The sequence below is a fragment of the Colossoma macropomum genome, unplaced genomic scaffold (assembly GCF_904425465.1).
Source record: "Colossoma macropomum unplaced genomic scaffold, Colossoma_macropomum, whole genome shotgun sequence".
NCBI classification, from domain to species: domain Eukaryota; kingdom Metazoa; phylum Chordata; class Actinopteri; order Characiformes; family Serrasalmidae; genus Colossoma; species Colossoma macropomum.
The window spans coordinates 126,533-153,853 of record NW_023494830.1 but is presented as its reverse complement, the minus strand read 5'-3'; the positions used below and the strand labels follow the sequence as shown (position 1 = coordinate 153,853).

General features: G+C 37.2%; 2 protein-coding genes across 3 annotated transcripts; both read right to left on the bottom strand.

The window, feature by feature from the left end:
• Window positions 1–4,067: 4,067 nt before the first annotated feature.
• On the bottom strand, window positions 4,068–18,258 carry LOC118800267 (class I histocompatibility antigen, Gogo-B*0101 alpha chain-like). 2 transcript variants are annotated; one of them, XM_036560477.1, is made up of 7 exons: window positions 14,173–14,279; window positions 12,480–12,740; window positions 11,956–12,228; window positions 9,325–9,612; window positions 7,782–7,881; window positions 7,406–7,462; window positions 4,068–5,309 (listed from the first exon to the last, which is right to left on the bottom strand). In XM_036560477.1, the coding sequence occupies exons 1-6, from the start codon at window positions 14,240–14,242 to the stop codon at window positions 7,456–7,458; spliced, it is 999 nt and encodes a 332-aa protein (XP_036416370.1). In that variant the 5' UTR covers window positions 14,243–14,279; the 3' UTR covers window positions 4,068–5,309; window positions 7,406–7,455. The 2 variants fall into 2 exon arrangements, with proteins under 2 accessions (XP_036416370.1, XP_036416369.1); XM_036560476.1 differs by lacking the exon at window positions 14,173–14,279 and adding an exon at window positions 18,103–18,258 and having other exon boundaries at window positions 4,069–5,309.
• Window positions 18,259–19,842: 1,584 nt separating this feature from the next.
• On the bottom strand, window positions 19,843–26,777 carry LOC118800264 (H-2 class I histocompatibility antigen, Q9 alpha chain-like). The gene is made up of 7 exons (XM_036560473.1): window positions 26,658–26,777; window positions 25,954–26,220; window positions 23,136–23,408; window positions 22,069–22,362; window positions 20,392–20,490; window positions 20,244–20,276; window positions 19,843–20,145 (listed from the first exon to the last, which is right to left on the bottom strand). Exons 1-7 carry the CDS (start codon window positions 26,725–26,727, stop codon window positions 20,129–20,131), a joined length of 1,053 nt encoding a protein of 350 aa, XP_036416366.1. The 5' UTR covers window positions 26,728–26,777; the 3' UTR covers window positions 19,843–20,128.
• Window positions 26,778–27,321: the final 544 nt, after the last annotated feature.

Here is a 27,321-nt window from a genome sequence, read left to right as displayed (position 1 = left end):
TAGACCCCTCTGTCTAAATCCTGAAGTTTCTAGATGACACTACACTCATTGGTCTTATCTGAGATGGTGGGGGGTCTGCTTATAGAAGGGTGGTGGAACAGCTGGTCTTCTGGAGCCGTCAGGACAACTTCAATCTGAACACAAATCAGTGGGGATGATGTTGGACTTCAGGAGAAGACTGTGATGGCAGAAGAGCGATTCACCTTTCTGAGAACAACAACAACCAGGGGCTTCAGGTGGGACACCAGCTTTATCTCCACTGCCATGAAAGTCTAATGAGGGTTAAAACAAACCAACTCCAGATTTTTTCTCTCACTGCATTACGTTTCTGAACAATGGTTGCACAGAAGCTCTGCTTATGGTACTTCACAGGTTTAAATTTCTTATTTTATTTTATTTTATTCACTTCGGATCTTCAGGTGTGAAGGGTCTGTTGTCAGGTACTGTGTACGGTGAGCTGCTCTATAACTAAAGACAAAATCCTTGAATGTACAAACATACTTGACCAATAAAGCCTGACTCTGATTCTAAAGTACACAGAGGCCTCACTTAAGTGGGTCTCTGCATGGTGAAATCGCTCTTCAGATTGACAGAGAATGTGCTGTAGATGATTTTTGATAGGGGTTCTATATAGCACCACGAAGGGTTCTGCAATTGTTAGGATATCAAGGTTGTAACAAAAGAAGAACCCTTTTTGGTTCTCTGGTTTCACCAGAGACCCATTTCACCAGAGACCCACTTAATCATGCAAACAGTTCTCTGAGTGTTCAGTTCTATATAGAACCATTTTCTTTGCCAAAGAACCCTTGAAGAACCATCATCTTCTAAGAGTGTAGCTCAAGCAGTTTGCATTAATGTCCCTGTAGTTGCTGAAGAATAAGTGTTAGTATGTAATAAGCCTGGGATTTTAAGGGGTTTACATAGATCAGAACAGAACCCTGTAAATATCTAAGAGCTGAGCGCTTTTTAAACAGGTTTTTTTTGTGGGAGCACAGTTTGAACTAATTCAGTAGAATGGTGTGTGTACAGTGAGGAGGATTTCAGTCATCTGGCAACCCGGGCACTCCTTCAGCTGCTGCTGAGCTCTCAGTGTACAAGGAAGCAGTAAAGTAATGGACACAGAAACTGTTCTTAAGATGAGAACTTCTGAAGTCTTCTGTGCTGAAAATGGATCACTGTACAGTGAAATACGATCTGATCTCAGTCTGATATTAAATATGATCTGTGTGAGCGGCTGTTTATCAAAGTCCATCACACTTTCACTCTGATCAACCTCTGACTGAATTTATACTACACAGACAATGATGACTTATTCACTGTGTAAATCAACAATATTATTTCAGGATTATATGAAACATTATTTAATGAAATAATGTTTCATATAATGCCGAAATATATTTAGATCTGTGATCTCATCATGTAGATCTAAAATCTGTATGAGAAAGACACCTTTGTAATACAGCTCTAATTATTCATCTGAATTAAATCACTGAATTAATTTAACATCAGTAGTTTGTTCTATGATTAAAAAACAGAAAGTGACTTTCTTTTATTAAAATTTTTCAAGGTATTATATCATTTAGTCCAGCAGATGGTGCTGTAGATCTGACGCAGACTCTTATGTTATATATTTACATATATTAACTGCTGAAGAGGAAAAACAGCATTTATAAAAGCATTATTATGATTGAGGAATGACAAAAATACAGTACAAGAGTGCAGGTTAAGGTGCAGTTGTGCTGGCTTTATAAACACTATATAATCACTAGATTTGTCATAATTTATATAATCAACTCAATCTTACTTAAAGGCCCACTGGGTTACATTTATCCTGAATTATTAATAAACCTTATTGATAAACCTATTATCTATTTGTAACAGGTATTTAGTATATAATAATAATTAAATGCTGAGTTAAAGAGAAACGTTTTTAGATGTTTATTAAAAGTCAGCACTGGGCTTGACTGTCTAATAAAAGGTGAACTGAGCTCCACAGTTTAGAAACAGAATAACTGAAAGAGTCTCTCCACGTTTTCTGTATTTTACTGAAGGTGTTTGTAGGTCAGTAACTGCAGATCTAAGATCATAAACAGACAGACACTCTGTGATGTAAAGCGGAGCTTTAAGGTCATTTACAGCCTTAAAAACTAGCAGCAGAACTTTAAACTCTATCCTGAACGATACAGGCAGCCAGTGCAGCTCTTTTAAATCGGGACTGATCTGATCTGTCTGTGTTGTTTTTGTTAGGAACAATTTACAATAGTTAAAACATCATTGTGAACACAAGTATTAGTGTTAAAGTAAGTAATAGTAACAAACCTGAGGTCCTACTACTTGGAACCAAAGCAGAGAGATCTCAACTCTGCAATTTTGAACTAAATTTAGATGGCTATACAGTCATTCCAAGCATCACTGTAAAAAATCTAGGCGTCATCTTCGATTCCAGTCTCTCTTTTGATACACGTTTGCAACATTGTTAGAACTGCATAAAAAACTTGTGTGTGCCTTTATAACCTCCAGGCTGGACTACTGTAACACCAATTTAGCTGAATGCTCCAACACTTTAATAAATAAGCTCCAACTTGTCCGGAATGCAGCTGCTGGAGTCCTTATAACCAAAATGTTTGACCATATATCCCCAGTCCTGTCCTCATTACACTGGCTACCTGTTAAACCTTGTGTGGAGTATAAGATTCTTCTCTAAACGTAGAAATAGTTTAATGGCCCCACAGTATCTTAGTAAATTAATTCAGTCATACGAACCCACACAAAATAACGGCCTGCCGACGGTTCCTAGAATTAGAAAAACCACAGCAGGGGGTCGAGCATTTTCCTATGTAGCCCCAAAATTGTGGAATCATCTCCCAACCTCTGTTCGGGACTCAGACACACTCTCTACGTTTAAAACTAGACTCAAAACTTTTCTGTCTGCACAAGCATTTTGCTCATACCAGTTGCTCCACTATTAACTCAGCAATATCTCTCCATAAACGGTCCTGTCCTGTTAATCAATCTCTCTCTCTCTCTCTCTCTCTCTCTCTCTCTCTCTCTCTCTCTCGCTCTCTCTCTCTCTCTCTCTTTTCGCTCTCTCTCTCTCTCTCTCTCTCTCCCTTTAATTGAGCCACCAGAGCTGCTACAGTCACTAGAGCTCCATCTCTGTTGGCTGATCTGCACCGGTTTGACCACTATGAAGCTTCATGCTGTACAAAGCTGTGCAAACCTCACCTGCATGAACTGACCCTCCTGCTGATGATTTGTGACAACACCTGTTATACAGCTGTTATAAGCGCTATAAAAATAAACTTTGACATAGACTACTAGTAAACAATGTCAGTCGTTTCATTTTTTCATCTTTTTTTATTACATTCATTGGAATAAGCTTGGACATTTATTGGACAGTGTTTGCCATTCTGCAATCAAGAAAAGTACATTTCTTTTTAATATTCATTCTGAGGTAGTTTCAATTCACCACATTTAATGGTTACTAGATTTGCACTTGTTTGCACTGTAGGTTGACCCAACCAAGGGCCGATCACAGTATAGAATACAAATAATAAATAAATAAATAATAACTAAATGATGTGCAATGTCTGTAATTCTGTCTTGATATTTCCAGTGGGTTCTTCTTTTATTTACAGTGTGCAGTGTTAAAATTGTAATAACAAAAATAACAATAAAAACATAGGTAAAGTTAATGTTCCACAGAAAAAAAACACATTAGGTAAATATTATTAACAGTGCAAAACATAAATATACAATAATAATATACAACTATTTCAGAAATAACAGAAAATCTACAGATTACAGATCATACATCATCATGAAAAATGCACTTTTAGAATTTTTTTTTTAAAGAACCTCCACCATGAGGTTTATTTTATATCATGAGGTTTTGGTCTTATATGATGGCTATATTGAGCATTTAGCTGCTGTATGTTTAGCTGAATTAATCTGTAGCCTTTGCCATCAATTTACTAGTTAACAGAGACTTTAGGTAAAACTGTAGGTAACACAATACAATTTCTCATTGTAATTTCTCATCTAATCACTAATATAGTCAACTACAGAGCCTGTAGCCTAAACTGAGCATCTACTGGAACTCACCTAAAGCATGCTGATTTAGCCAGCAACGTTACCAGTAGTCCAAAATATGGAGATGTATGCAAGAGGAACCATTTAAATGAAAACCTGACGCAGCATCAACTCTGCACACTGACTGAAATTTGGCTATGACTACCTTATAGATAGTAATAGTGATAGTTAATTAAATCTGCCTATGGGGATTCATTTGGGATACCGCAGTAGGTACTATATATCTATGCAGTAGCTTATATTATATTATATTATATTATATTATATTATATTATACGGTTATAGTAATAGTAAACTTTTTTCCTTTTTCTTGTTTTTAACAGACCCCCTTTGAGAAGACCACCACATAGCTAACACAGGTAAACTGAAATTGAGACCCCTGTTTTAGAATGAGATCATTTGACTTACTAAAGTCATTTAAAACAAGTAACAAACGTCTAGAAATTTGAGAAATTCTTTAATAATAAGCTTTTATGTGCATCTTATATTTAGATATATCAAATGGATTTAAGATTTCACTCGCAGTGCAGCATATCTTTCAGTAGCTGGACTAGCAGTCAAGCACAGAGGTTCCCAATGGTTGTATCATGTCATTTTGCAATGCATGCTGGGTATCGTAGTGGACATAAAAGCATATTAAAGTGTATTCTGTCAAACCCATGCGGCTGAGGGATTCAATGCTGCACAACAGATTGTGACATAACACGATGTAACAAATAGCCTATTTAAAGTTTTAGACCATGTCCCTTTAAGTGTCATGAAAATTAACCTTCATTCATCATCCAGACCATCAGATGGTAAATCTTTTGCTTTTTCTACTGTATGGTAGTATATAGTTCACATGGTAGAATGGTATATAGAGGTAGTGCATAGTTTGAAGCTATGAAGATCACACAGTAAGAATTAAGTGACTGATTATGACCCCCCTACAACTTTCTGTCCTATAAGCAGGACAATTCAGTGCAATTCAGCAGAACAGCAACAAAGAGAGACATGAAAACCATACAAACCCACATAAAAACAAACCTAATATATACTTTAGCCCTATTTCACTGAGGACAGCACATTCCCATCACAATTCCCAAAATGTGACGGCTTGAAGAAGATTGGAGTATTATTGATCACCCTACAGGTTTCATATGAAGGGTAGTGGTATAAATTAAGTGTTTTTACCCATCTCCTCACTCATTCAGTGTCTCCCTTTCTTTTCCAGTAACCTAAAAGGAGAAATAGAAAGACAGCATGAATATTTCTATTTGAACTGAGATTCACAGTTTTTCTCAACTGCTTTTGCACAAACCTCAAATGACAACCACTGCTTTTAAACTCCACATTACAGTCAACATTCATTCAAATGTTGATAGCGCAAATACTAAACACAGTTGATTCAGCTGGCACAGAGATGCATTTGAGGAGATCAGAATGAACTATATTTCATTTCTATTAAATCATATTACTCTCGCAAGTATTTAAAATATCCAAATTTTACACAAACTGCAATCACCTGATATTGCTGTAATCAGGGGTGATTTAATGCACAGGCTTATCCGAGCTGAAGTGCAGGAGCCCCGGATAATTCAGGACCTCTGATTGCCTGTTTTTTTATGAGACCACCATCTAGGCCTACCCAAATTGATCACTGGCATACCCAATAAAATGGCTAAAGAATATTTTATTAAACTGAAGAAATTTGGTTTGTTTTCTGTGAGTGCTGACAATGTATTATGGCCAATCAAATCATGCACTCTTTGCCAAACTCCGCCTTCTTTTCTTAGCCCTCCAATCACTGCACAGCAACCAGTGCTATCCATTAAGCCTTCAGTTTTTTATCATTGCACCACTGTTTGAATCTGAAGCCCCAGTTGCGGTTAACAGATGAAACTGTGGGTGTTTAAGAGTGACATTCTGTCCTGTAGAGTGTGTCGACTTCTACCCATCCACAGCCCAAAAAACACCATCGTCGGTTTTCTGTGAATTTGATATTTACGCATTTTTTTCTATAAAGACCGAAACAGGCTTCATAAAAATGTCAAGGCAAACATCTAATGTTACTTTAAAGCATCAGAGGTAAGACATGAAAGGACCATGAACATTTGTAATGCTCAACGTGGCAGTACGTTTTTGGCTACGATGACTAGGTTGCTAAATTTCCTTCAGGATCAATAAAGTATCTATCTATCTATCTATCTATCTATCTATCTATCTATCTATCTAGGTTTGGGTTTTTAAGTTTGCTGTGTCTGCCACTTTTGTATATCTCAGCTGTTTTTAACTTGGCTAGTTACCTTGTCTAGGCAAATGTGTTTGTGGTGAGTGGACACATGATTCATAGTGATGAGGGCTGCAGTGTTGGTTTTTTAAAATTGATTTTTATATTTTTATAGTATAGACATGATTCTGTAGAGGAAATCACTGCATGGGCTCAGAAACACTTCTGAAAACCACTGTCTGTGAACACAGTTCATCACTGCATCACAAATGCAAGTTAAACTCTACAAAGAAGAATCATACATAAACAGGATCCAGAAACGCCGCCACCTTCTTTGGGCTCGAGTTAATTTAAGATGGACTAAAATTTCAGTTCAAAAGCAATGCATCAGTGAAGGCATCATTAATGATGAACGATATATACAGGTTTTCAGGCAACATATGCTGCCATCCAGATGACGTCTTTTTCAGAGAAGGCCTTGCTTATTTCAGCAAGACAATGTCAAACCACATTCTGCATGTATTACAACAGCATGGCTCTGTAGGCAAAGAGTCCAGGTGCTAAATGACCTGCCTGCAGCCCAGATCTGTCACCAGTGAAAACATTTAGTACATTATGAAACAAAAAATATGACAAAGGAGACCCCAAACTGTTGAGCAGCAGAAATCCTATATTATAAAAAAAAAGGGAAAACATTTCAATCTCAAATACTTCAGTGATATGGTACACAGTGCTAAACACAACCCCATCCCAACCTTTTTAGAATGTGTTGCTGGCATCAAATTCAAAATGGACAAATATTAAAAAAAAATACAATTTTTGATATGTTGTCTTTGTGCTATTTTCAATTAAATTGCATTATGTTTTTATTTACATTTTGCAAAGCGTCTTGTTTGGAAATGGGGTTGTATTTCTATACTTAAGTATGCTTCTCTTTCACAAGGGATGACCATTTGGAAGTGATATATTTTGTTCTATCGGTGGTTTTTCAGAACATGTGACAAAGCAATCAAGAAAAAACTAAAGCTAGGTTAGATTTACGTTAAAACTCTGTGACAATGCGGCAACAGATTTTTGTTTACATAATACAGTGTAGAGACTTACTGTGTCAACTCAGCATGAAGGCGTTGTTTTTTTGGAGTTGTCTTTCTTTCTCAGAGACTGTAAAATATGACAACATTCAAATTTAAACACCTAAATATTCCTAATACAGTGGACTAAAGAACACACATACACAACCTCACACACAAAGTCTCACTTACACGCTTTGTGCTTTCCAGATAATGTACAATGGTAAATGATATACATCATAATGGACGGTTACACAAGAGAAAAAACTAGGGATGGGAGTTTAATCTGGTCAAAGATCTAAAAAAAATAATCTAAAAATATACAACACTATGATGTCAGGACTCCTAGGAGTCTGTATGTGTGATAATATCTAAAATGTATGCAACCAAAAAAAACCTTCCTCCCTTACCAGACTATCTTCCAAATGAAAACTCCAACACAGCCAATGAAAGTGAGCAGCAGAATAGCCACGATGCCAGCCACATCAAACCATGCTCTGCCTGAAACATCTGTGTTACATCATTGTAAACTTTCATTAGGCGCATCATAAACATGGCCCTCATTCATGAAACATGAGAAAACAAATTTGTGCGTAAATCATTCTAAAACACAACTTAGGTAAATGCATTTATTTATGAACAAAACTGACACCTGTTCCTGACCATGTGTAAAGTGTGACTAATTTCTGAAAGACTTGTAGTTGTTCTTTGAGGGAAACTGACTGGACTGCATTTTGATATACATATAAATTAAGTAACTATTGATGATTCAGAAAGTGAAAGTTTCCTTTTATTATAGCCCATTTCTCAGAACATCCTGCAGCGAATGGACAACAACCTAAATTAAATGATTTAAAAAATAAGCTAGACCATCGATGTTGCATAGCTTACAATCAAGCATGCACAAGAACCCAGTCCATTATAAAACTCAAGAACGGCTTGTGAAGGTTTGCTGGCTGTGTTTTGGTGTAGCAAAGAGTAAACAGGTCAGAGACGGTTGATTCATACTAGCCTGCACTATCATGAACTACACTGCCATGAAACAGGACCTGCCAAAAGAAGAGGGTCTATTTCCACCTGACTGCACTAGTCTGCCTGCACCCTCACCACCATGAACATCTTAATAGCAGGAAAACGCAGAAGCAGGTCCAGTGATTGATTTTTTAAATGGATTGTAATTATTACATTAGATTTTAAAGAAAAAAGAATATAAAAATTAATTAAACAATTTTATTTTAATAAAGTGTCAGTACTTTATTCCAGACACTGAAAAACACACTTGTTCAATCTATATTGATAAACCACATTAAAATTATACTGTATATGTTTGTGTTTTGTGTTACAACCTCGCTGTAAGTACTTTTTAAAATACTTTGATGTAACATAAATAGTACAAATGGCACAACTTACGCTGCACACTTTACTGTGTGGTTTTTTCAGCTCTCCAGTTGCATGAGGAGCTTATCAGTGTCACAGTCAGGAGTTATACTCACTAAAAAGCTTCTGTCATTTTTGTCAGTAATTTGGATTGCTGTTTATGTGGTGCTCATTTGTAATTTGCAGGTATTGATTACGGTGATTATGGGTAACACCACTGCCCTACACCCAGCAGAATGGAGTTTGATTCCCTGCCTGGGCAAGCCCACCATGCTACACCAGTAAGAGTCCTTTGGCAAGACTTTCACCTGCCTCTGTATCATTATTGTAAATCTCAGTCAAATGCATGAATGTCATGTCCTTGTAAAGGACTGCACCTGTACGTCCAGTTCCTGAACAGTAGGTATTCATTAACACATGTTGCACTAACAAATCTAGTTTTTACAGTTTATGTGAATCTGATCAAATGTTTTTGTGAAGATCCATTTTACTTGCAGTTCATTTGATATTTGCTCTGGTGTCTACACAGGTTTGATTAATTCACTAATTTTCCCTTTAGATACAGATTCCTCCTACCTGACACGACTCTGGGATCAGAAAGACGTAGCGCTGTCTCCAGTCCAGGATGCTGAATGATGCAGGTGTACTCATTCTTTTTCAGCTCCTCAGGTGAGACAGTCAGAACGCTCCTCTTCTGGAAGGTTCCATCCTGGTTGGGTAGCGTCTCTCTGAGCTCCACGTCCTCATGCAGATCCTCTCCATTCTTCTGCCAGGAGATCATCACTGCTTTGGGGAAGAAACCTGTAGCATGACACACCACTGGAGAAGAAGAGTCCTTCTGGAACAGAGACGCCTCAGGATGGACTGGAAAGAGAGAGCGAGAGAGAGAGAGAGAGAGAGAGAGAGAGAGAGAGAGAGAGACAGACAGACAGACAGACAAACGGCAAGAGACACAGTGAGACCGACAGATAGAGAGAAGAGAGACAGTGTGGAAAACATTTCGGTAACACTTTACAATACTGGTCCACAAATAAGCATGCATTAATACTTAAGTAATGCTTTCATCACAGTGCATTAATGCATAGATTAATAATTAAAACATCAAAAAAAATGTAATAACTAAGCATTAACATATTTCTAGCTCATTCTATTAATTAATACTATGATTTGATATATTACTCAAAAAATCCTTACTGTAATGTATAATGTCTGTGTAGAGTAACACAAATTATAGGTTAATAACTAATACACTATATCACAGATTTTAAACATTGTTTTGGGGCTCAGCTCAGATTGAAAATACTGCATGATGTGCTCTTTATTTGCATATCAGTAATGATGCAGCAGGAAAAAAATGCGTATGTAATGACAAATTACATACAAATGCAAATTCATGGCTTAATATATTTATGCATCATCCACATTATAGGCTTATAACCACAAAAGGTAGTAAACATGCTCAGAATGTTAAAACATGTTAAACATTATACTGCTTAAGTATAAAAACATTCATATCCATTAGCTTACCAATAATGTAATCTGTTAAAGGTAAACCAACAAAGCAAAAAAGCCTTTCTAACAGCACTGCAAAAAGTTTGTATCCTCAGGTTAAATACATCTGTAACAGAATAATAGTTTAATATATTTAGTAAAATAAGTCAGGCATTTAGCATGACAGTGACAGTTCAAATTCAAGTACCATTAGTTAATATATTTATATATATAGTATATCTACATTCAGCATTACTTAATGATGATGTGCCCCATCAAGTAAAGTACATATAAGCTAACAAATCTTGGTAATATATTAATATATCATTAATTAATTATGGACAGGATGCAGCCAAAAAGACTAGTGTCTGTGCTAATTCAATACCATCCAACTTTACTTTACTGTCATTCTTTTGTTATGCCTTTATCAGTCATCACTTCAATCACTGAACTACAAGCTTCCCAAAGGCTAAAGTCTCATTAAATAAATAACATTTAAATAATGTTGGAAGTTTAATGGGTTGGGGGGGGGGCAGTGGAAGCTTATTGTGAGCCTGATTTTGTACATAAAACAATTCATGAAGGAGAAAAACGTCTTTTGATTTAAAACACATTTAACCTGCATCGTTTTTTCCTGATATTTTATGCTGCAAGACACGTTTAAAACTGTGTGTTTCAATAAATGTTCTTCACTGATAATGCTGTGTAGTGTTCTTCAGTGATTTCAATGATCCTTTTTTTGCTTTTTGTACACTGTAAATTAATTACATATGAATGTATTAACTGATGATTTGTAAATACATATTTACGTCATGACTTTACTTGGCGGGGCACATCATAATGAATTAATGATAAATGTAGACAAGTATACATTATATACATTAGTATACAATGCCTACAAGACAAGTATACATTATATATAACGATGCACAGACATGTTAAGCAGTGAATTGTATCATATGTCCTTATCAAATGTGTCGTTACATACTGTCTTTTTTTCCTGGCACATCAATACTGATTAAATAAATGCATGAAAACTGTGCATGAAACCCACCCTTGTCACGTAATTGTAAAGAAATGTATAATAATCCATTAATCATTACATTACACACAATGTTAAAGGCATCAAAAGGACAATGTAAAGAATATCATGTCATAGAAAAACAAAACTTTTGTTAGGCAGCGATGCCTTTGAGTTTCCTGCTGATTAGTGTATTAGTTATTAGCCTATAATTTGTGTTACCCTACATCATCTCCATCAGACATTATGCATTATAGAAAGAATATGAATTAATATATTAAGTCATGGTATTAATAAACAGACTGAGTTAGAATTGTGTTAATAATTAATAAATGCCTTTATTAATGGTTTTTCACATTTGATTCAGTTTTATATTAATGTATACACATCATTATTTCCTGTTGTGTTAAATATTAGTCCATGCATTAATTCACTGTGATGAAAGCATTAGGTAAGTATTAATATGCTTATTTGTGGACCAGTATTGTAAAGTGTTACCAACATGGCATCAACATCCACTAAAATACCTTCACTACAAATCTTCGGTGTGTGAACATGATGCTTCAGAAATAATATACTGTGCACAAATAGTGTGATTTTTCATTCTCCACAGTAATGAGTGAGTTTCAATGATAAGGGTAAATAGTGTGAGTGAACAGTAGCTGCAGTTAGAGTAACAGATTAGATCACTGTACCTTTCCTCTCCAGACTGGATCTGCCATATTCCACATACTTCTGTAACCAATCAATACATTCATTCAGCAGGTAGACTTTTACATGAGCAGCCCCTTTGTTCTCTTCCCACTTCTGTTTGGTAATAAAAGCTTTCTGATTAGCTGCAGTCCAGGTGAGAGTGTCCAGCTCCAGATTGAGGAAAGCTTCTCCATCATAACCCTCCTCCCTGTATCCTGTCTTAGTTTCATCATCATGCAGCTCACAGCCGTACATCCTCTGCACTGTATGAATACCTGCAGATACACAAACACACACACACACACATACACACACACACACACACACACACACACACATCACAGTGATTACCATACAGAAAATACAACCACAACAACAACAAATTAGTACCCCACAGCATTCACTAAAACATTCTACATGTTCCTTTCACTAAATCATCAATTCAGCCTACACATTTCATACATGTACAGGTGTTACTGTAGAGCTGGTGTTCAGTGTTTAAAGCTCTAAGTGTGTTTATTCTCACCTTCAGTCTGATTGAAGCGCTGCATTAGAATATCCACACTGGCTTTGAAGTTCTCCTGAGCTTCCTGTGCTTTCTGTGTCTCTGTGTTCCAGTACTCTTCACTCTCTCCCTTCTCCATCCACTCAGTCTTTGGAATCATCTTCCTGATGTTACTGTCATAGTAAACAAACTGTTCTCCATCCACCAGACCCACCACAGTGAACTCTGGGAAGTGTATTCCTGGAGTAACTGCAGTGTAGAAGTACTGCAGAGAGTGAGAGGCTGAAAAAGATGAAAAATAACTACTGAAATCAATATACAAGTACAGCAACTGAATACTTGCGATCTTTGCTCAAATTCATTTTTCCAAGAGAAAAATATACTTTTTACTCCCTACATTTTTTATTTAGACCTTCAAACGTACGTGTTACAAATCTCAAAGAATGGGAGATTTTTCTCTCTGTTTTTTACATTCTATGATAGTCTGTCTTCGTGCAGGGTTAATACTGACAGATACTGTTAGGAGAGTTTTGAAGTGTTTTGAAACTCTGAGACTGGACTGAGAGCAGTTTTATATACAATACTCAATAGCACTGTTGTTGGGAACCTACAGATTTAGACGAGGCTGAAGTTTGTTACTTATTGGCAGCTCCCGATTCGTTTGGCTCCTTATTCGCAGCGTCTTATTCACCGGCTGAAGTTCGCTCCTCATTCGCAGCTTCTCTTTTAGCGAACGACGGCAAAAAGGGAGTGTTCACAAACGCCATTGGCTGCGCAGTTTTCCCTTTTAACAGACTCAGAGAGACTATTAATGCAGACATAATAATGAAGGAGATAGGAATGTGTGCTGTGTTTGCCTCACCATTGTGAATATGGAAATTATGACTATAAAGGAATAAAATATCTAATTCTGTAAGTATGTGATGTCCCTTCAATTTGTTTCCAATGTCTAATTTCATTGCAAGTAGTTTAGAGTTTGAGACTGAAGAAGAAAATAAGGGTGAGTTTATAGATTATATTTAAAGCTAATCTGAATCTAAATTTAATGTGATTAGATTGAGTAGTTTTTAGCTACTCAAACACAGAAAAATTCTGTCCCTGAAAGGAAAGCCTGGTTTTAGCCTGGTCCATGCTGATTAAACATTAAAATAACTGGCAACATGGCAGTAATGCACACAATGATTATTAATGATTATTACTAAAAAAGAATTGGCAACATGGCACATAGTGCAGTGGTGCCCGCAAGGAGAATGAATAGAAAGTTGAAATTCCTGGTGAAGGCCTTTTTCTCCTTGGGCCAGAATAATACTGTATCCTGCGCAGCCAATGGCGTTTGAGAACACTCCCTTTTATTTATTTTTTTTTTACCGTCGTTCTTTAAAAGAGAAGGCGCGAATAAGGAGCGAACTTCAGCCGGCGAACAAGACGCTGCGAATAAGGAGCCAAACGAATCGGAAGCTGTGAATAAGTAATTACAGCCTCGTCAGATTTAGACTGTTTTTGTTCTTTCAGCTTAAGTGACAGACAGGAGAAAGAAATGAGGTATGAGATGGGTGAAAGAAAAGAAGCTGCTAAGAGAAAAACAAGTTTCAGTTCTTGATTTTCACAGAAAAAAAAACTATATTCATGATGATCAAAAGGCCCATTTCACTATGAAAGCGCCCCAGACTGTATATACTGTACTGAGATCATTACTGATTCAAATCAGACTCACCTGCTGATGCCAGATGAACTTTCACTGCCAGAAAAAGTAAGAATTTCCTAACCGCTGTGCAGTAACCCATTTCAGCAGAGCAGACTGCAGCCTTTTTAGTTATTGAACTATCCTGTCGCGTCAAATAAATTCCTCCGTGTACAGTGAGAACTCAGTGAGGACGTGTTCAGGGTTGCCAGATAACTATGACGTCTCCCACTGAGGTGTTATTGTCACGCTTCCTGGTTCTCAGGCGGACACTCCATCAAGGACTCCACTTCCCAGAATCCTTCTGTCAGTCATGAGACTCTTCCAGCCAATCACAAACCACCCCTCAGGTCACAGTCACCTGAGTACCTGAACACCTGTTCTGCTCTGTATGTACACCTGTCTGTTTGGACCTTGTCTTTGGGAAGTGTTGTCATTGTTCCGTCAGTGCGCACCACGCTGTTTATTTTCCTGATTGCTGTTCTGTGTTTCGACCTCGCTTTGTCTTCTCCGGTTTCCGATTCTCCCTCCTGTTTTTGGCTCTGTTGTTTCGTGTATGATTCTTTATTTATTTATCCGTGCATGTCTGATTTGCATATTCTGATATACTAAAAGTCTAAAATCTGTTAAAAGTTTTTTATTTTTTATTTTTTTCTATTTATTTATTATTATTATTATTATTTTTTTTGCACAATAAGCCACCCTTCAGCGTGAGGAAAAAATGCAAACTTTAAAAACTGCTCCAACACACCTGATCCAAAAAAACAGACAACACTGTGTGAGTTGAAGTGAGTGTGTTAGAGCAGACCAGGGGGTCCTCCAGGACCAGAGTCTCACTACACAATTTCTAACATGGCTGGATAAAGAAACAGTGTTTTCCTCAATTTGGCAACTATGCAAATCTCCTGCCCAGAGCTGCACCAACACCAGCCTCCATCCAATCACATTTAGGGAAGCTGTTCAGGATCACTAGTCACTAGGATCAAATGAACTCTCCAGCTTGATTTCAAAATATACTCCTCACTTTCACAAATATATACACACACACACACACACACACACACACACACACACACACACACATTATATATATGAAACGTTTACAATGTGGTGTTTGTCAGAATAAATATACAAGGAAATAAATAAACAATAATAATTATAAAGGTAACAATGCGGGATCCTGTCTTTCATCTCCATTTGCTCTCAGAAAAAGTGATCTGCATCACATACAGTGAGCTGTGTAGCCAAACAGAGTTCTAACAATGTTCTCCAGTTCTGACAGTTTCTCGCTCTGATGTTCCTAAATGCATCCTCCATAACCTGAAGCAGGTGATCTGCTGATGAGGTTTGTGCTCATACACCCCCCAAAATCCAGAGAGAAAAACTTTGTTTTGGTGGGGGGGGAAGTGTTAATCAGAGCCTTAGTTTGTTCTGGAATGAAGCTTGAAGAACCTCAGCAGGGTCACACAGGCCCAACACAGAGCAGAGACTGTAACTGTACTGCTCCTCTCCTCCTCTGTCCCTACACTCACCCTCTTCCTCTCTTCTTCATCATACAGCAGGTAGCAGTGCAGAACCGGTAGCTACTGTTATTTATTCATATGTGTGTTGCTGCTTTGAAGCTCATTGGCTGAATATTGGCAGGTTTGGCCTGTTTATACATAACATCATGGTTTTATAGTACACAATCTCCTCAGTTCTGAGACTGGACACTTTATAAACAGTGTTTAGTTGTCAAACTTGTTCTCTGCTGTTTATTAAATAGCATTATACATTTTTTTTGTTTACTCAATGGAAAAAAAAAAACTGTAAAATGTGGCTTCATGTTTCAGTTACTTGTCAGAATGCAAGTTATTCTACAAATTAAATTAAATGAAAATAAATGAACAATTTTAGATAAACTTTTAAACAGTGTGCTGACACATTTTTGTTTGCCAATTTTATTTCACTACCTACTGTTTTTTTTTCTTTCTCTGTTGTTTTCATTCCACAGTGTAAAGCACTTTGAGCTGTTTTTTTAATGTATGAAAGGTGCTGAATAAATAAAGATTTTTATTAATATTGTTATTATTATTAGTAGTAGTAATAGTAGCATTTTCAGTAAGTGCATTTTCAGTGTAGATGAGAGGCTACTATACTGTACCTTTCAGAGTGAGAAAAATGCAAATAAAAGAAGTAATAAATTTAGTCTAACCACATACATGAAAAAAACACACAAATCCTATATTCTACCACAGTGCTTCTTAGTTGCTTTCTCTAACCTCATAAGTCCTCTATAAGTACCACTGGTTCCCCAGAGGTAGGGCTCTGCCCCTGCTATCTCAATCCTGCAGGATCAGTGAGGGTCTTGACGCTCCAAGGCCTGGACCGAGGACGGGGTCTACGCCAAACACTCTTTAATTTCTACTGAACTGTTATCTTTCAACTTACAAAATCCAATCGAGGGATTCACTATAGCCTCCTGAGTCTTTCTGGCAGAACTGAAAGTAGACCAGCGCTGTGGCTTCTGATTTTACCAAAATCTCCATCTCACAAGAACTCGGAGCAGTTTACTCACAGTGAAGCATGGGTGCTTTAGATAAGCCTCTGAGGTGTTGGAGTTTGATTGGGTTGAATGGGCTTTGTGTAATTTAACTCATTTTACACTAAACTATAATCCAATCTAAAGCCAAAGCCAGATTTCTGGATAGCATTGCACTCTGGCATATATGCAGGAAAGATGAGTGAGTGGGACATTTATAACATCCATCCATCACATGTTCTGGAGAAACTAGTTCATTCATTAGTTTATTGTACACTGTTGTAGCCGTGAATGAGGTGCGTATCCTTTATTATCTGTTGTTAAGGTGTGGTGACCGTTTCTATGGTTGCACATACTCCTGACTTCCTGAGGTCGCTCTGGTGACTGATTAAGTATTTCCTAAAATCCTCCTATTGCACTTGCCATGTTTGGGAGATTGAAGAAGGCCAGTATCCACAGGTCTATTGATTTAAACTAAATAGGTTTGATTTATTCTGCTATTGTATATTTGTTGAAATGAAATAAAATTAAATGCAATGAACAAACACCTAACTGAAATATACAAACTAAGATTAAACAATAAAGAGGACCCATGAACCAGTGCTGGGAAAGAGGAAAACTGTTCTCCCCTAATCAGCCACACCTGGCTGTTCCTCCCTCCATGTTATATCTCCTTAGGGCCTGTAGAGGGGGTTATTGAGTTAAACAAAAGAAACATATAGACAATAAGACAATGGAAATGGCTCCTGCAGAGGGCATGTATACTTCATTAGTTCACTACTAAACTTTTAGTTTCACAGACACGGTGTAGTTCACAATTCTAGTGAGTTAGAAGTGCGTAAGCTGCTGGGATTAGCGTTTAGCTGTTAGCACTTTGCAGGTTCATCAGCTCAATCAGATGTGCTACATTAGTGTGTGGAAAGAATATAAGAGACTGTTGTCATCACAGAGATAAAAGAAGGCCTTAAATAAATTAGCTGACAATAAATATATTATCATTGTTGTTGACAGCAACATCTACTCCAGAAAAATCATTTTGCCTATATATATATATATATATATACACACAATGCAAGATAACTGCTTTCCCAACAAAGTCACTTTCTCCTTGGGAATAAAAATAATTAGTGGCAGGACTAACATAATTGTCTGTTTTAATCACACAACAAACTACTGATATTAAATGAATGACTTAAATCAGAGTTTTACTACAAAGCTTTTTTTTGGTTGAATATCTGTGATAAAAATTTATATCTACATTGATTACAGATCTAAATACAAAATAATACTGTTGATTTAATTTATGTGGTAAACTGTATATCTAAGTATCATTAAAACACTTTTTGTTGGTGCAAAATTATACAGTAAACATTACTCTGACAACTCTGATAAACAGCTGCTCACACAGAAGATATTCAACATCAGACTGAGATCAGACTCACCTGCTGATGTTAGTTGAATGTTAACTGAGAGAACAAACAAGTTTTTCAGTGTATAGTGATCCATTTTCAGCGAGAAGACTTCAGAACGTTTCATTCATATAACGATTTATTTCTCCATTACTTTACTTCTTCCTTGTACACAGAGAACTCAGTAGCAGCTAAAGGAGTGGCTGGGTTGCCAGATGAATTAAATCCTCCTCACTGGAATGTTAACATAAAATGTACATGTTTGGATTTGTACAGGCCTGTACAAGCACGAAATATTAAGAGGACAACTTACATACAATGTATGAGCCACACATTTATGAAGAGAGATCTGTGAGATACAAACTAATGATGTTTCATATATAGTAAAGTATATATTCAACTAGATGTAAAAACACATAAAATGAGAAGGATAAAGAGCTACGGCAGACCATAATTATGTTTAAACAGGATGAAGTATAGCATGTTTTATTAACACACATCTAAAATATTGACATTGAGATAATATGCAGCATCATTTGCTGCTAGGATCAAAGGAAGGTGTGAGGACAAACTGGATGGAGGGAGGGGTGAGCTAGCAGATACCTGAAAGGGCTTCCTGCTCCTACTGCTGGCTAAGTTTGATTCTTTGTCTGGAAGGAAGGCCTGCTCAGTCTCATATGTGGTCTAAATTCACCCCTGTCAAACTGCACGTGGTCCTGTCCGCTCCTGTTTACCTGTCTGCAGCTGAAAGCCAAGCCACTCCTGCCCTTCTTCCTGAGGCCCAGCTCCATGCAGACTTCCAGGCCCAGCTTTAGTGCTCCAGAGAGCACTGGCAGGTTTGGTGTCCCCAGTCCTGCTAACACAGCTCTGTCATGGTCTCATTTTCTGCCCCTCTGCTTGAGATACCACATGCGCCCTTTGACCAGTTTCCAGCTACTTACCTCTCACCCCATTGTACAGGGTGGGGACACTGTTCTGTTCTGGAGCCAGCATTCTGTCAAAAACCGCCCCCTCATGGGCCTGTGTGGTAGTGCACATGGCTAGACCATGTGCTTTTGTTTGTTTTTCTGCTCCAGCTTCAGCTTCACACTGGCTCCACCCATCACCACACCTGCATCTTATTTCAGGACTCATTACCTCATTTACATACATCTGTATTCCTTGTGAGGTTTCTGTTCTGTTTGGTTAGGTTTTTTAGTACTTGATTCATTTTGTTGTTCAGCTAGTTTGAGTTTTAATATTCACTTTTCAACATTTAATATTTTTTAATGTTAACTAAAGACAAAGAAATTTGCATCTTTGAGGGTAAAATGAGCAAAATGAATGGAACAACACCATTGGCTATTACACACCCCTAAATACCCATGATCATGTTTGATCATGTGTGACCTTCTGTGTTAAGACTGAAGATGAGTAAACAAGCTGGCAGTTATAAATAAAGACACTCCTGCACTCCTTTCTCTCACAGTTCCTTTAGTTCATTTATTTCAGCACATCTGCTTATAAAAGCAAACACTGAATGAATCACTGAATGAATAAAAAAAGCCAACATTTTGATTCATCTGTCTGGTTCAGACAAGCGTGATATTTATTTACTTATATACTAATATAAAAAATCTTAATATCAAAAATAAATAAAAGATTGAAGAAACAACAAATGTACATGAATATATACATATATATGTATATAATACATATATACGTAAGGAAGATTTAGAGTCACAGCATTAAACAACAATATTTATAGTATATAAAATATTTTTATAAAAAAATAAAACTGGAAAATACAGTGTGAAGTAATTAGGTATTTTAAAAACACTGTGTGTGTGTGTGTGAGTGTGTGTGTGTGTGTGTGTGTGTGTGTGTTTATTTAATCATACTCTCATATACTCTTTATACTTTCAATACTGAAGCTGGTTCCCAAACAGTGCCTGGTTCATCAATAACAGTATCATATCATACAGTGGTGTATATCCGTATAGTGTACTGATGTATAAGTAGTATACAGATATATAGCTTATCATCCAGAAGAGGTGCTGGAGGTGATTGATGAGGTGCATCATGTAGAATCAGATGCTAAAAATATTAAATGAAATGTATATCAGTTTTGACTTTGAGAGATGTGTTATAAAAAAAGAACAAAACAATAGAAACGTTCAGAAAGGCTGAATTACCTGAACTGGCGGTGCCAGGAACAGGTTTAAAACCTGAAATAGAGATGAGTAAATTATTATCTGTAGGTTCATGTAATGGAATTATGTGCTATAAAATGTTATGAAAAAGCCACCTTTGCAGCTTCTCAGCTTATCTGTTTGCACTTACCAGACTTCTTTTTCCACATGAAAACTCCAACACAAGCAACGAGGACCAGCAGAAGAACAGCCACAACTGGACCAATGATAATACCAACTGACCCTTTATCTGAAACACCAGAGTCAGGACATCTATTATCTCACACATAAGTAAAATAAGTATTTGGTAAGACTTCCTATGAATCCTGAATTCATAAGGCATTATAAACACATTTATAGAGTGTTATATGGCTGATGAGGAGCTCTTGTAGAAGTAGATGCTGAAGAGTATACAACTTTATAATGTCAGGTTCCATAACGCTTTATAATATCAGTTCATAAAATCATTGTAAACATGAAGGTTGTTATGCATAACAACACACTATAACAACATTCTGGTACATTTTCTGCAGACCCAGGCGTACATCCAGGTTAACATTGATTAGGTATAATCATCTCTGTCTCCAACAGCTATGGGAGATGCTGGAGAAGATTCTGTACAGAGAAAAAATAAGAACTGATTTTTGGTGGACTTTGGTGGTCACTACTTCATTTTTTTCAAAGAATTTAAAAAAGCATTACCTTTATATGCAGTGTAAATTTGATAGAATCTGTTTATTTGAAGCTAACTGGAAACTGTAATGCTAGGCTAGCTGACTACATGTGCTAGACTGTAGCGGTTTGCTAAAGCATTAGTTACATGCCAGTTAGATATAATTATCTCACTTCACTTAAAGCTTGTAAAGAGCAATTATAACACTGTATAAGGTTTGGTGTACTGAAACGAAAATTCTAGATATTTAAAAAAAATCTCACTTAAAACCTGTAATGTCCTGGTAAAAAGCTCTAGAAAGGTTTATAGTGGATTGTGGCGTAAATCTGTTCAGTTTTCTTCTGAACAGATATTATAGTACATTATGGAACCTGACTTTATGAAGTCACATAGTCTTGATTTGTAAAAAGTGTTACGCATGTAACCATAAGTATTTAAGAGAAATTATAAAAGCTTATGCCTGGTGTTATAACTCATTATTTACGCCATACAGCACCTTATAAATACAATACCAATACAGGGCTCATAAGAAATGTCACTGAACATTGTAAACATATATGTTGTGATGCTTTATTATGTACTATAATAAGATACTGGTATATTATCCGTATTGCAACTGTGGAAATTGTAATGCTAGGCTAGCTGGCTACATGTGCTAGATTGTTAGTGGTGAGTAACCAAAGCCAAATGGATAATATACAGATATTATAATGATTTATGGAACCTGGCTTTATAAATTCATATGCTCTTGCTATAGAAATTGTTATGCATGTAATTTCAACTATTTAAAAGAAATTATACAAGCTTATGGTTGGTATAATAGGGCATTGTGTAGGCTACATAACACCTTATAAATGCAATAATCATGCATTATGAATATAAGATTCATAGGAATTTTTACACAATGTTGTTATGATCAAATAATACAATGTGTTGTGGAACCTGAGCTTATGTAGATGTAAAGTTGCATAATCTTGCTTTATAAAGTGGTATGCTTGTAACCATAAGGTCTTTTAAGCAATTACAAAATACCAGGCATTATAAGGTATTATGTATTCCCTGTAACACCTTATAAATGCATTTAAAATGCATTATGAATACAGGATTCATAGAAAGTGTTACTAAGTCTACTTTTAAAAAAAAATATTCTCCTACCCAACAGGGCTCTGCGATCAGACACCTGTAACACATGTATGTTCTCTAGGCTGCTGTGCTGAATGACACAGCTGTACTGATTCCTATTCAGCTCCTCAGGTGAGACAGTCAGAACGATCCTCTTCTGGAAGGTTCCATCCTCGTTGGGTAGCGTCTCTCTGAGCTCCACGTCCTCATGCAGATCCTCTCCATTCTTCTGCCAGGAGATCATCACTGCTTTGGGGAAGAAACCTGTAGCATGACACACCACTGGAGAAGAAGAGTCCTTCTGGAACAGAGACGCCTCAGGAGAGACTGGAGAGAGAGAGAGAGAGAGAGAGAGAGAGAGAGAGAGAGAGACAGAGAGACAGAGAGACAGAGAGATGAGACAGAGAGTCAATGATAAGGTGTGATAATCATTTCAATATGCAGAAACTAGAGATGTTCACAAGTCACTTCATGCTGAATCTATGAAGTCTGGAGCATTCAGATACTGCTGAGCCAACTATGCAGCAAGCAGTCCATTGGCAGGCTCATGCCACTGGACCCAGGGGTGAACATTTCCTTGCAGAACCTATAGCATGAGCCTGCCACTGGACTGGTTTCTGCAGCTAGCCACTGCAGCTGGGTCACCAATGTTTTAATGACTTCACTTTCTACAGACAACTAAAGTACCAGGGTGCCCCTTCCTACTCCAGCACCCAGGTGCTATTAGCTATTGGATCCTCATGCTTTCCAACACCCAGGCTTCAACTGGCACAGATCCCCCCACTTGTACAGGCAGAGCCCCTTCCACTTGATCAAAGGCCCAGAGAGGTGCACCGGCCCAAGCAAAAGATGTCAGTGTTCCAAGACGGGGAAGACACATGAAAATTACCTGCTCTACTTTGAGCGCCGGGCGAAAACGTAGGAGTGGTAAATTAAGGAGTGGGCTTGCTGACTTGTTTCACTTGTTGACAGACAAGGCACTTGATGCATATACGGCCATCAATGAGGAAATATCCAAATTTGACGTAAACCTGTTTCTTTTGTTTGGAAGCTTCTATTCTAGATCTCAGCTGTAGTTACATTAACAGATCATATTTTACCTTTCTTCTCCCGAGTGGATCTGCCATAATCCACATATTTCTTTAACCAGGTGATACATTCATTCAGCAGGTAGGCTGTTTGGAATCTGGCTGCAGCACTCCCCTCCCACTTGTTTTTTGTAATTATTGCTTTCTGATTTGCCGCAGTCCAGTTGGAGGTGATTAGATCCAGACTGATGTAGTCTTCTCCATCATAACCGTACTGGTCATATCCTCTCCTGGTTCCATCATCATCCAGCTCACAGCCATACATCCACTGCACGGTGTGAATACCTGCAGACAAACAATCACACATGAGCACATCATTCATATAAATCTGAACTCAATCAGCACACAGTTCTCCAGGTTAACACTAAAAAACTCATTCACATAACAGTCACAACCTCATTCTGAATAAATACTCTTTCTTTGGATGTTTTGTATCATTTGTATTGTATCAATAGATTACAACAAACAACAAAGCATGAATCACACTATTAAAATCTACCTAAATGATGTAAATATACAGGTTCACTAAACCTGCTATATTGACCAGTGCAAGCTGTTGGTAGATCATTGATTATTAGTATCTCTTTTAGTAAGTCTCCCCTCAGATGTACTATACCATACTATAGTGTACTACATCTGAGGGGAGATTTACTAAATTACTGGCAGTATACTCAACAGTTTGTGCCCAACAGCTTGTGCTATGGGGTGGTCAATTTAGCAGGTTATCTACCAGGAATTTCCAAGCTTGTTTTTGCCAGGTAGAGGAAATGTTTGGTAGCACTTTATAGTACAGTACAATAAGACACTAGTCTTTAATAGGTAAATATGTGGTACTTACAAGGAATTTTCTGGTACATACTTTGCATGTACACAGTGATTTACATAAAAACATATCGGGTATGTATAGCTGCACTTACTCAGAATTTAATAGGAAAATACAAAGTACTTACAAGTACATTTCTGCTACATACTTTGCACATACTTAGTAACTATATAAAAAGTATGAGGTATTTATAACAGTATTTACTCAGAATATAATGGTAGACATGCAGTATTGACACATAATACTTGGTGCACAGTTTGCAAGTTCAGTATGTAAGCACTGAGTAACTAATGTGAGAAATACCAGGTTTATTTCAGTTTTTAATGAATCAGCATTTCAGTAAATACCTGCATATGTGATAAAGAAGAGTAGAGAGTGAGATAAAGTACCTTCATTTAAGTACAGTAATTTATTCCCTATTACTTGGTACATTTATTGGCAAATTCTCTGTTATACTGTGGTGACAGGACTGTAAAATGAAGTGTATCTTTTTACATAGTAATTACATAGTAGCTACATGTTTCATGTATTTGCGGCATGCTGAGCATAACCATACAAACTGTTCATAAATATACATAATGCTATGGATGTGGTCTAGGTTGAATCACAGCAATGGCAAGTGGTGTATATATTTTTATACAAAAATGCCAATATAATGTACTAAAGCAGAGAACTAGAAAACACAACTCACTAGATTTCAGAGTTCAGGTTTGACCCACAGACAAAACAACACACAAAATTTCAAACTACTTGGAAATAACAGTGACTAACTTACAGCAACAAACAAAAGACACTATGTATGGTTATGAAGAGCGTATATGGTTATGTGAACACTGTATATGGTTATGAAGAGCGTATATGGTTATGTGAACACGGTATGGTTATGAAGACTGTGTATGATTATGTGAACACTGTATGGTTATGAAGACTGTGTGGTTATGTGAACACTATGGTTATGAAGACTGTATGGTTATGTGAACACTGTATGGTTATGAAGACTGTGTATGGTTATGTGAACACTGTATGGTTATGAAGAGCGTATATGGTTATGTGAACACTGTATGGTTATGAAGACTGTGTGGTTATGTGAACACTATGGTTATGAAGACTGTATGGTTATGTGAACACTGTATGGTTATGAAGACTGTATGGTTATGTGAACACTGTATGGTTATGAAGACTGTGTGGTTATGTGAACACTATGGTTATGAAGAATGTGTATGGTTATGTGAACACTATGGTTATGAACACTGTATGGTTATGTGAACACAATGGTTATGAAGACTGTATGGTTATGTGAACACTATGGTTATGAAGACTGTATGGTTATGTGAACACTGTATGGTTATGAAGACTGTGTGGTTATGTGAACACTGTATGGTTATGAAGAATGTGTATGGTTATGTGAACACTATGGTTATGAACACTGTATGGTTATGTGAACACAATGGTTATGAAGACTGTATGGTTATGTGAACACTATGGTTATGAACACTGTATGGTTATGTGAACACTGTGTATGGTTATGTGAACACTGTATGGTTATGAAGACTGTGTATGGTTATGTGAACACTGTATATGGTTATGAAGACTGTGTATGGTTATGTGAACACTGTATAGTTATGAAGACTGTGTATGGTTATGTGAACGTTGTATGGTTATGAAGACTGTGTATGGTTATGAGAACTGTGCATGATTATATGAACACTGTGTATGGTTATGTGAACACTGTATATGGTTATGAAGACTGTGTATGGTTATGTGAACGTTGTATGGTTATGAAGACTGTGTATGGTTATGAGAACTGTGCATGATTATATGAACACTGTGTATGGTTATGAGAACTGTGCATGATTATATGAACACTGTGTATGGTTATGTGAACACTGTGTATGGTTATGTGAACACTGTGTATGGTTATGTGAACACTATGGTTATGTGAACACTGTGTGTGGTAAGGAAGAGTAAAGAGAATTGCTATAAAGCTTTGAGTGTGTTCATGCTCACCTTCAGTGTGACTGAAGCGCTTCATTAGAATACCCACGTTAGCTTTGAAGGTCTCCTGATGACGCTGCACAATCTGGGTCTGTCTGTTCCAGTAATCTGGATCATCAGCATCAACCTTCTTTATCCAGTCTGTCTTCGGAACATCCTTCCTGATGTTACTGTCATAGTAATCAAACTGCTCTCCATCCACCAGACCAACAACAGTGAACTCTGGGAAATGTATTCCTGGAGTAACTGCAGTGTAGATGTACTGCAGAGAGTGGGAGGCTGAAAAAGATAAACTGCAGTGTTCAGATTAGTCAATAATAGAAATTGGTACCTGTATGAGGCAGAAATTTGGCTTTGTGTGGTTTGGCACCTGAACCTCTCTGTCCACATTCATGCTCTTTGTTGTGAGCTTCGAGTGGAAGAGAGAACAATGCTGCCATGCTGAGATTATAAACTAATGCTTACAATCAGAATGACAAGAGTGGATCAATCCAAAAGCGCAGAGGTATTTATCATATTCAAGATGGGAAATTTACAGTCACTAAAGTGATCGTACACAGCAACTCTGGCGTTTGTCTCCATTTGTCTCCGTCTCTCAGGAGAAAGAAACCGAAACAGAAGCTCCGCGTCCTAACTGGTAGATAACTCAGGCTGTTTCATCAGGATATGAGTTTGTAGACGGACTCTGTTAGACAGACGTACAGAAACAGACTCACCTGTTGATGTTGGCTGAATACAGATTGAAAGGAAAACCAGGCATTTCTTCATCACTGTACAGTAGTCCATTATCAGCAGCGCACACTTCAACTTCTTTTCTTTTTTCTTTACAACTGCGTTGTCTCACGTCATCTTAATGCGTCCTTGCTCTGTGATTCTGGGGAAGTGAGCAGGGTTGCCAGATGATTCACCTATAATAGGCACTATAATGAGGAATAAGGAAACGCGTGCAACAGGTTTACAGTTTTACTGTTCTACTCAGTGCTTCTTATTTGCCTCTTCTATCTTCCCAAGTCCTCGTTCTTTAATTGGCATATTAACACCATCAAGTTCAAAACTGAGGATTTCCCTCAACATGGCAACCCTGCAAGTCTCCCTGCATAGAGCTGTATAAAAACCATCTTTCATCCAATCACATTTAGGCAAGCTGTTCAGGGTCACTAGTCGCTAGGATGACGTCAACAGCGAGGGCTCTGCCTAGATCCTTCTGTCAGTTTCACCAAGCAGGGCGGCCTGAAGAACGACTTCACAAATGGTCACTAAGAAAGATAAAGGCTGTTTAAACTTGTGTACCTCCTGGACTCTGGAGGATGAAAATGAAATCAACAAAAATCAATATCAGACACCAATCAAGGCCCAAAGAATGATAATGGTTATAGAAAC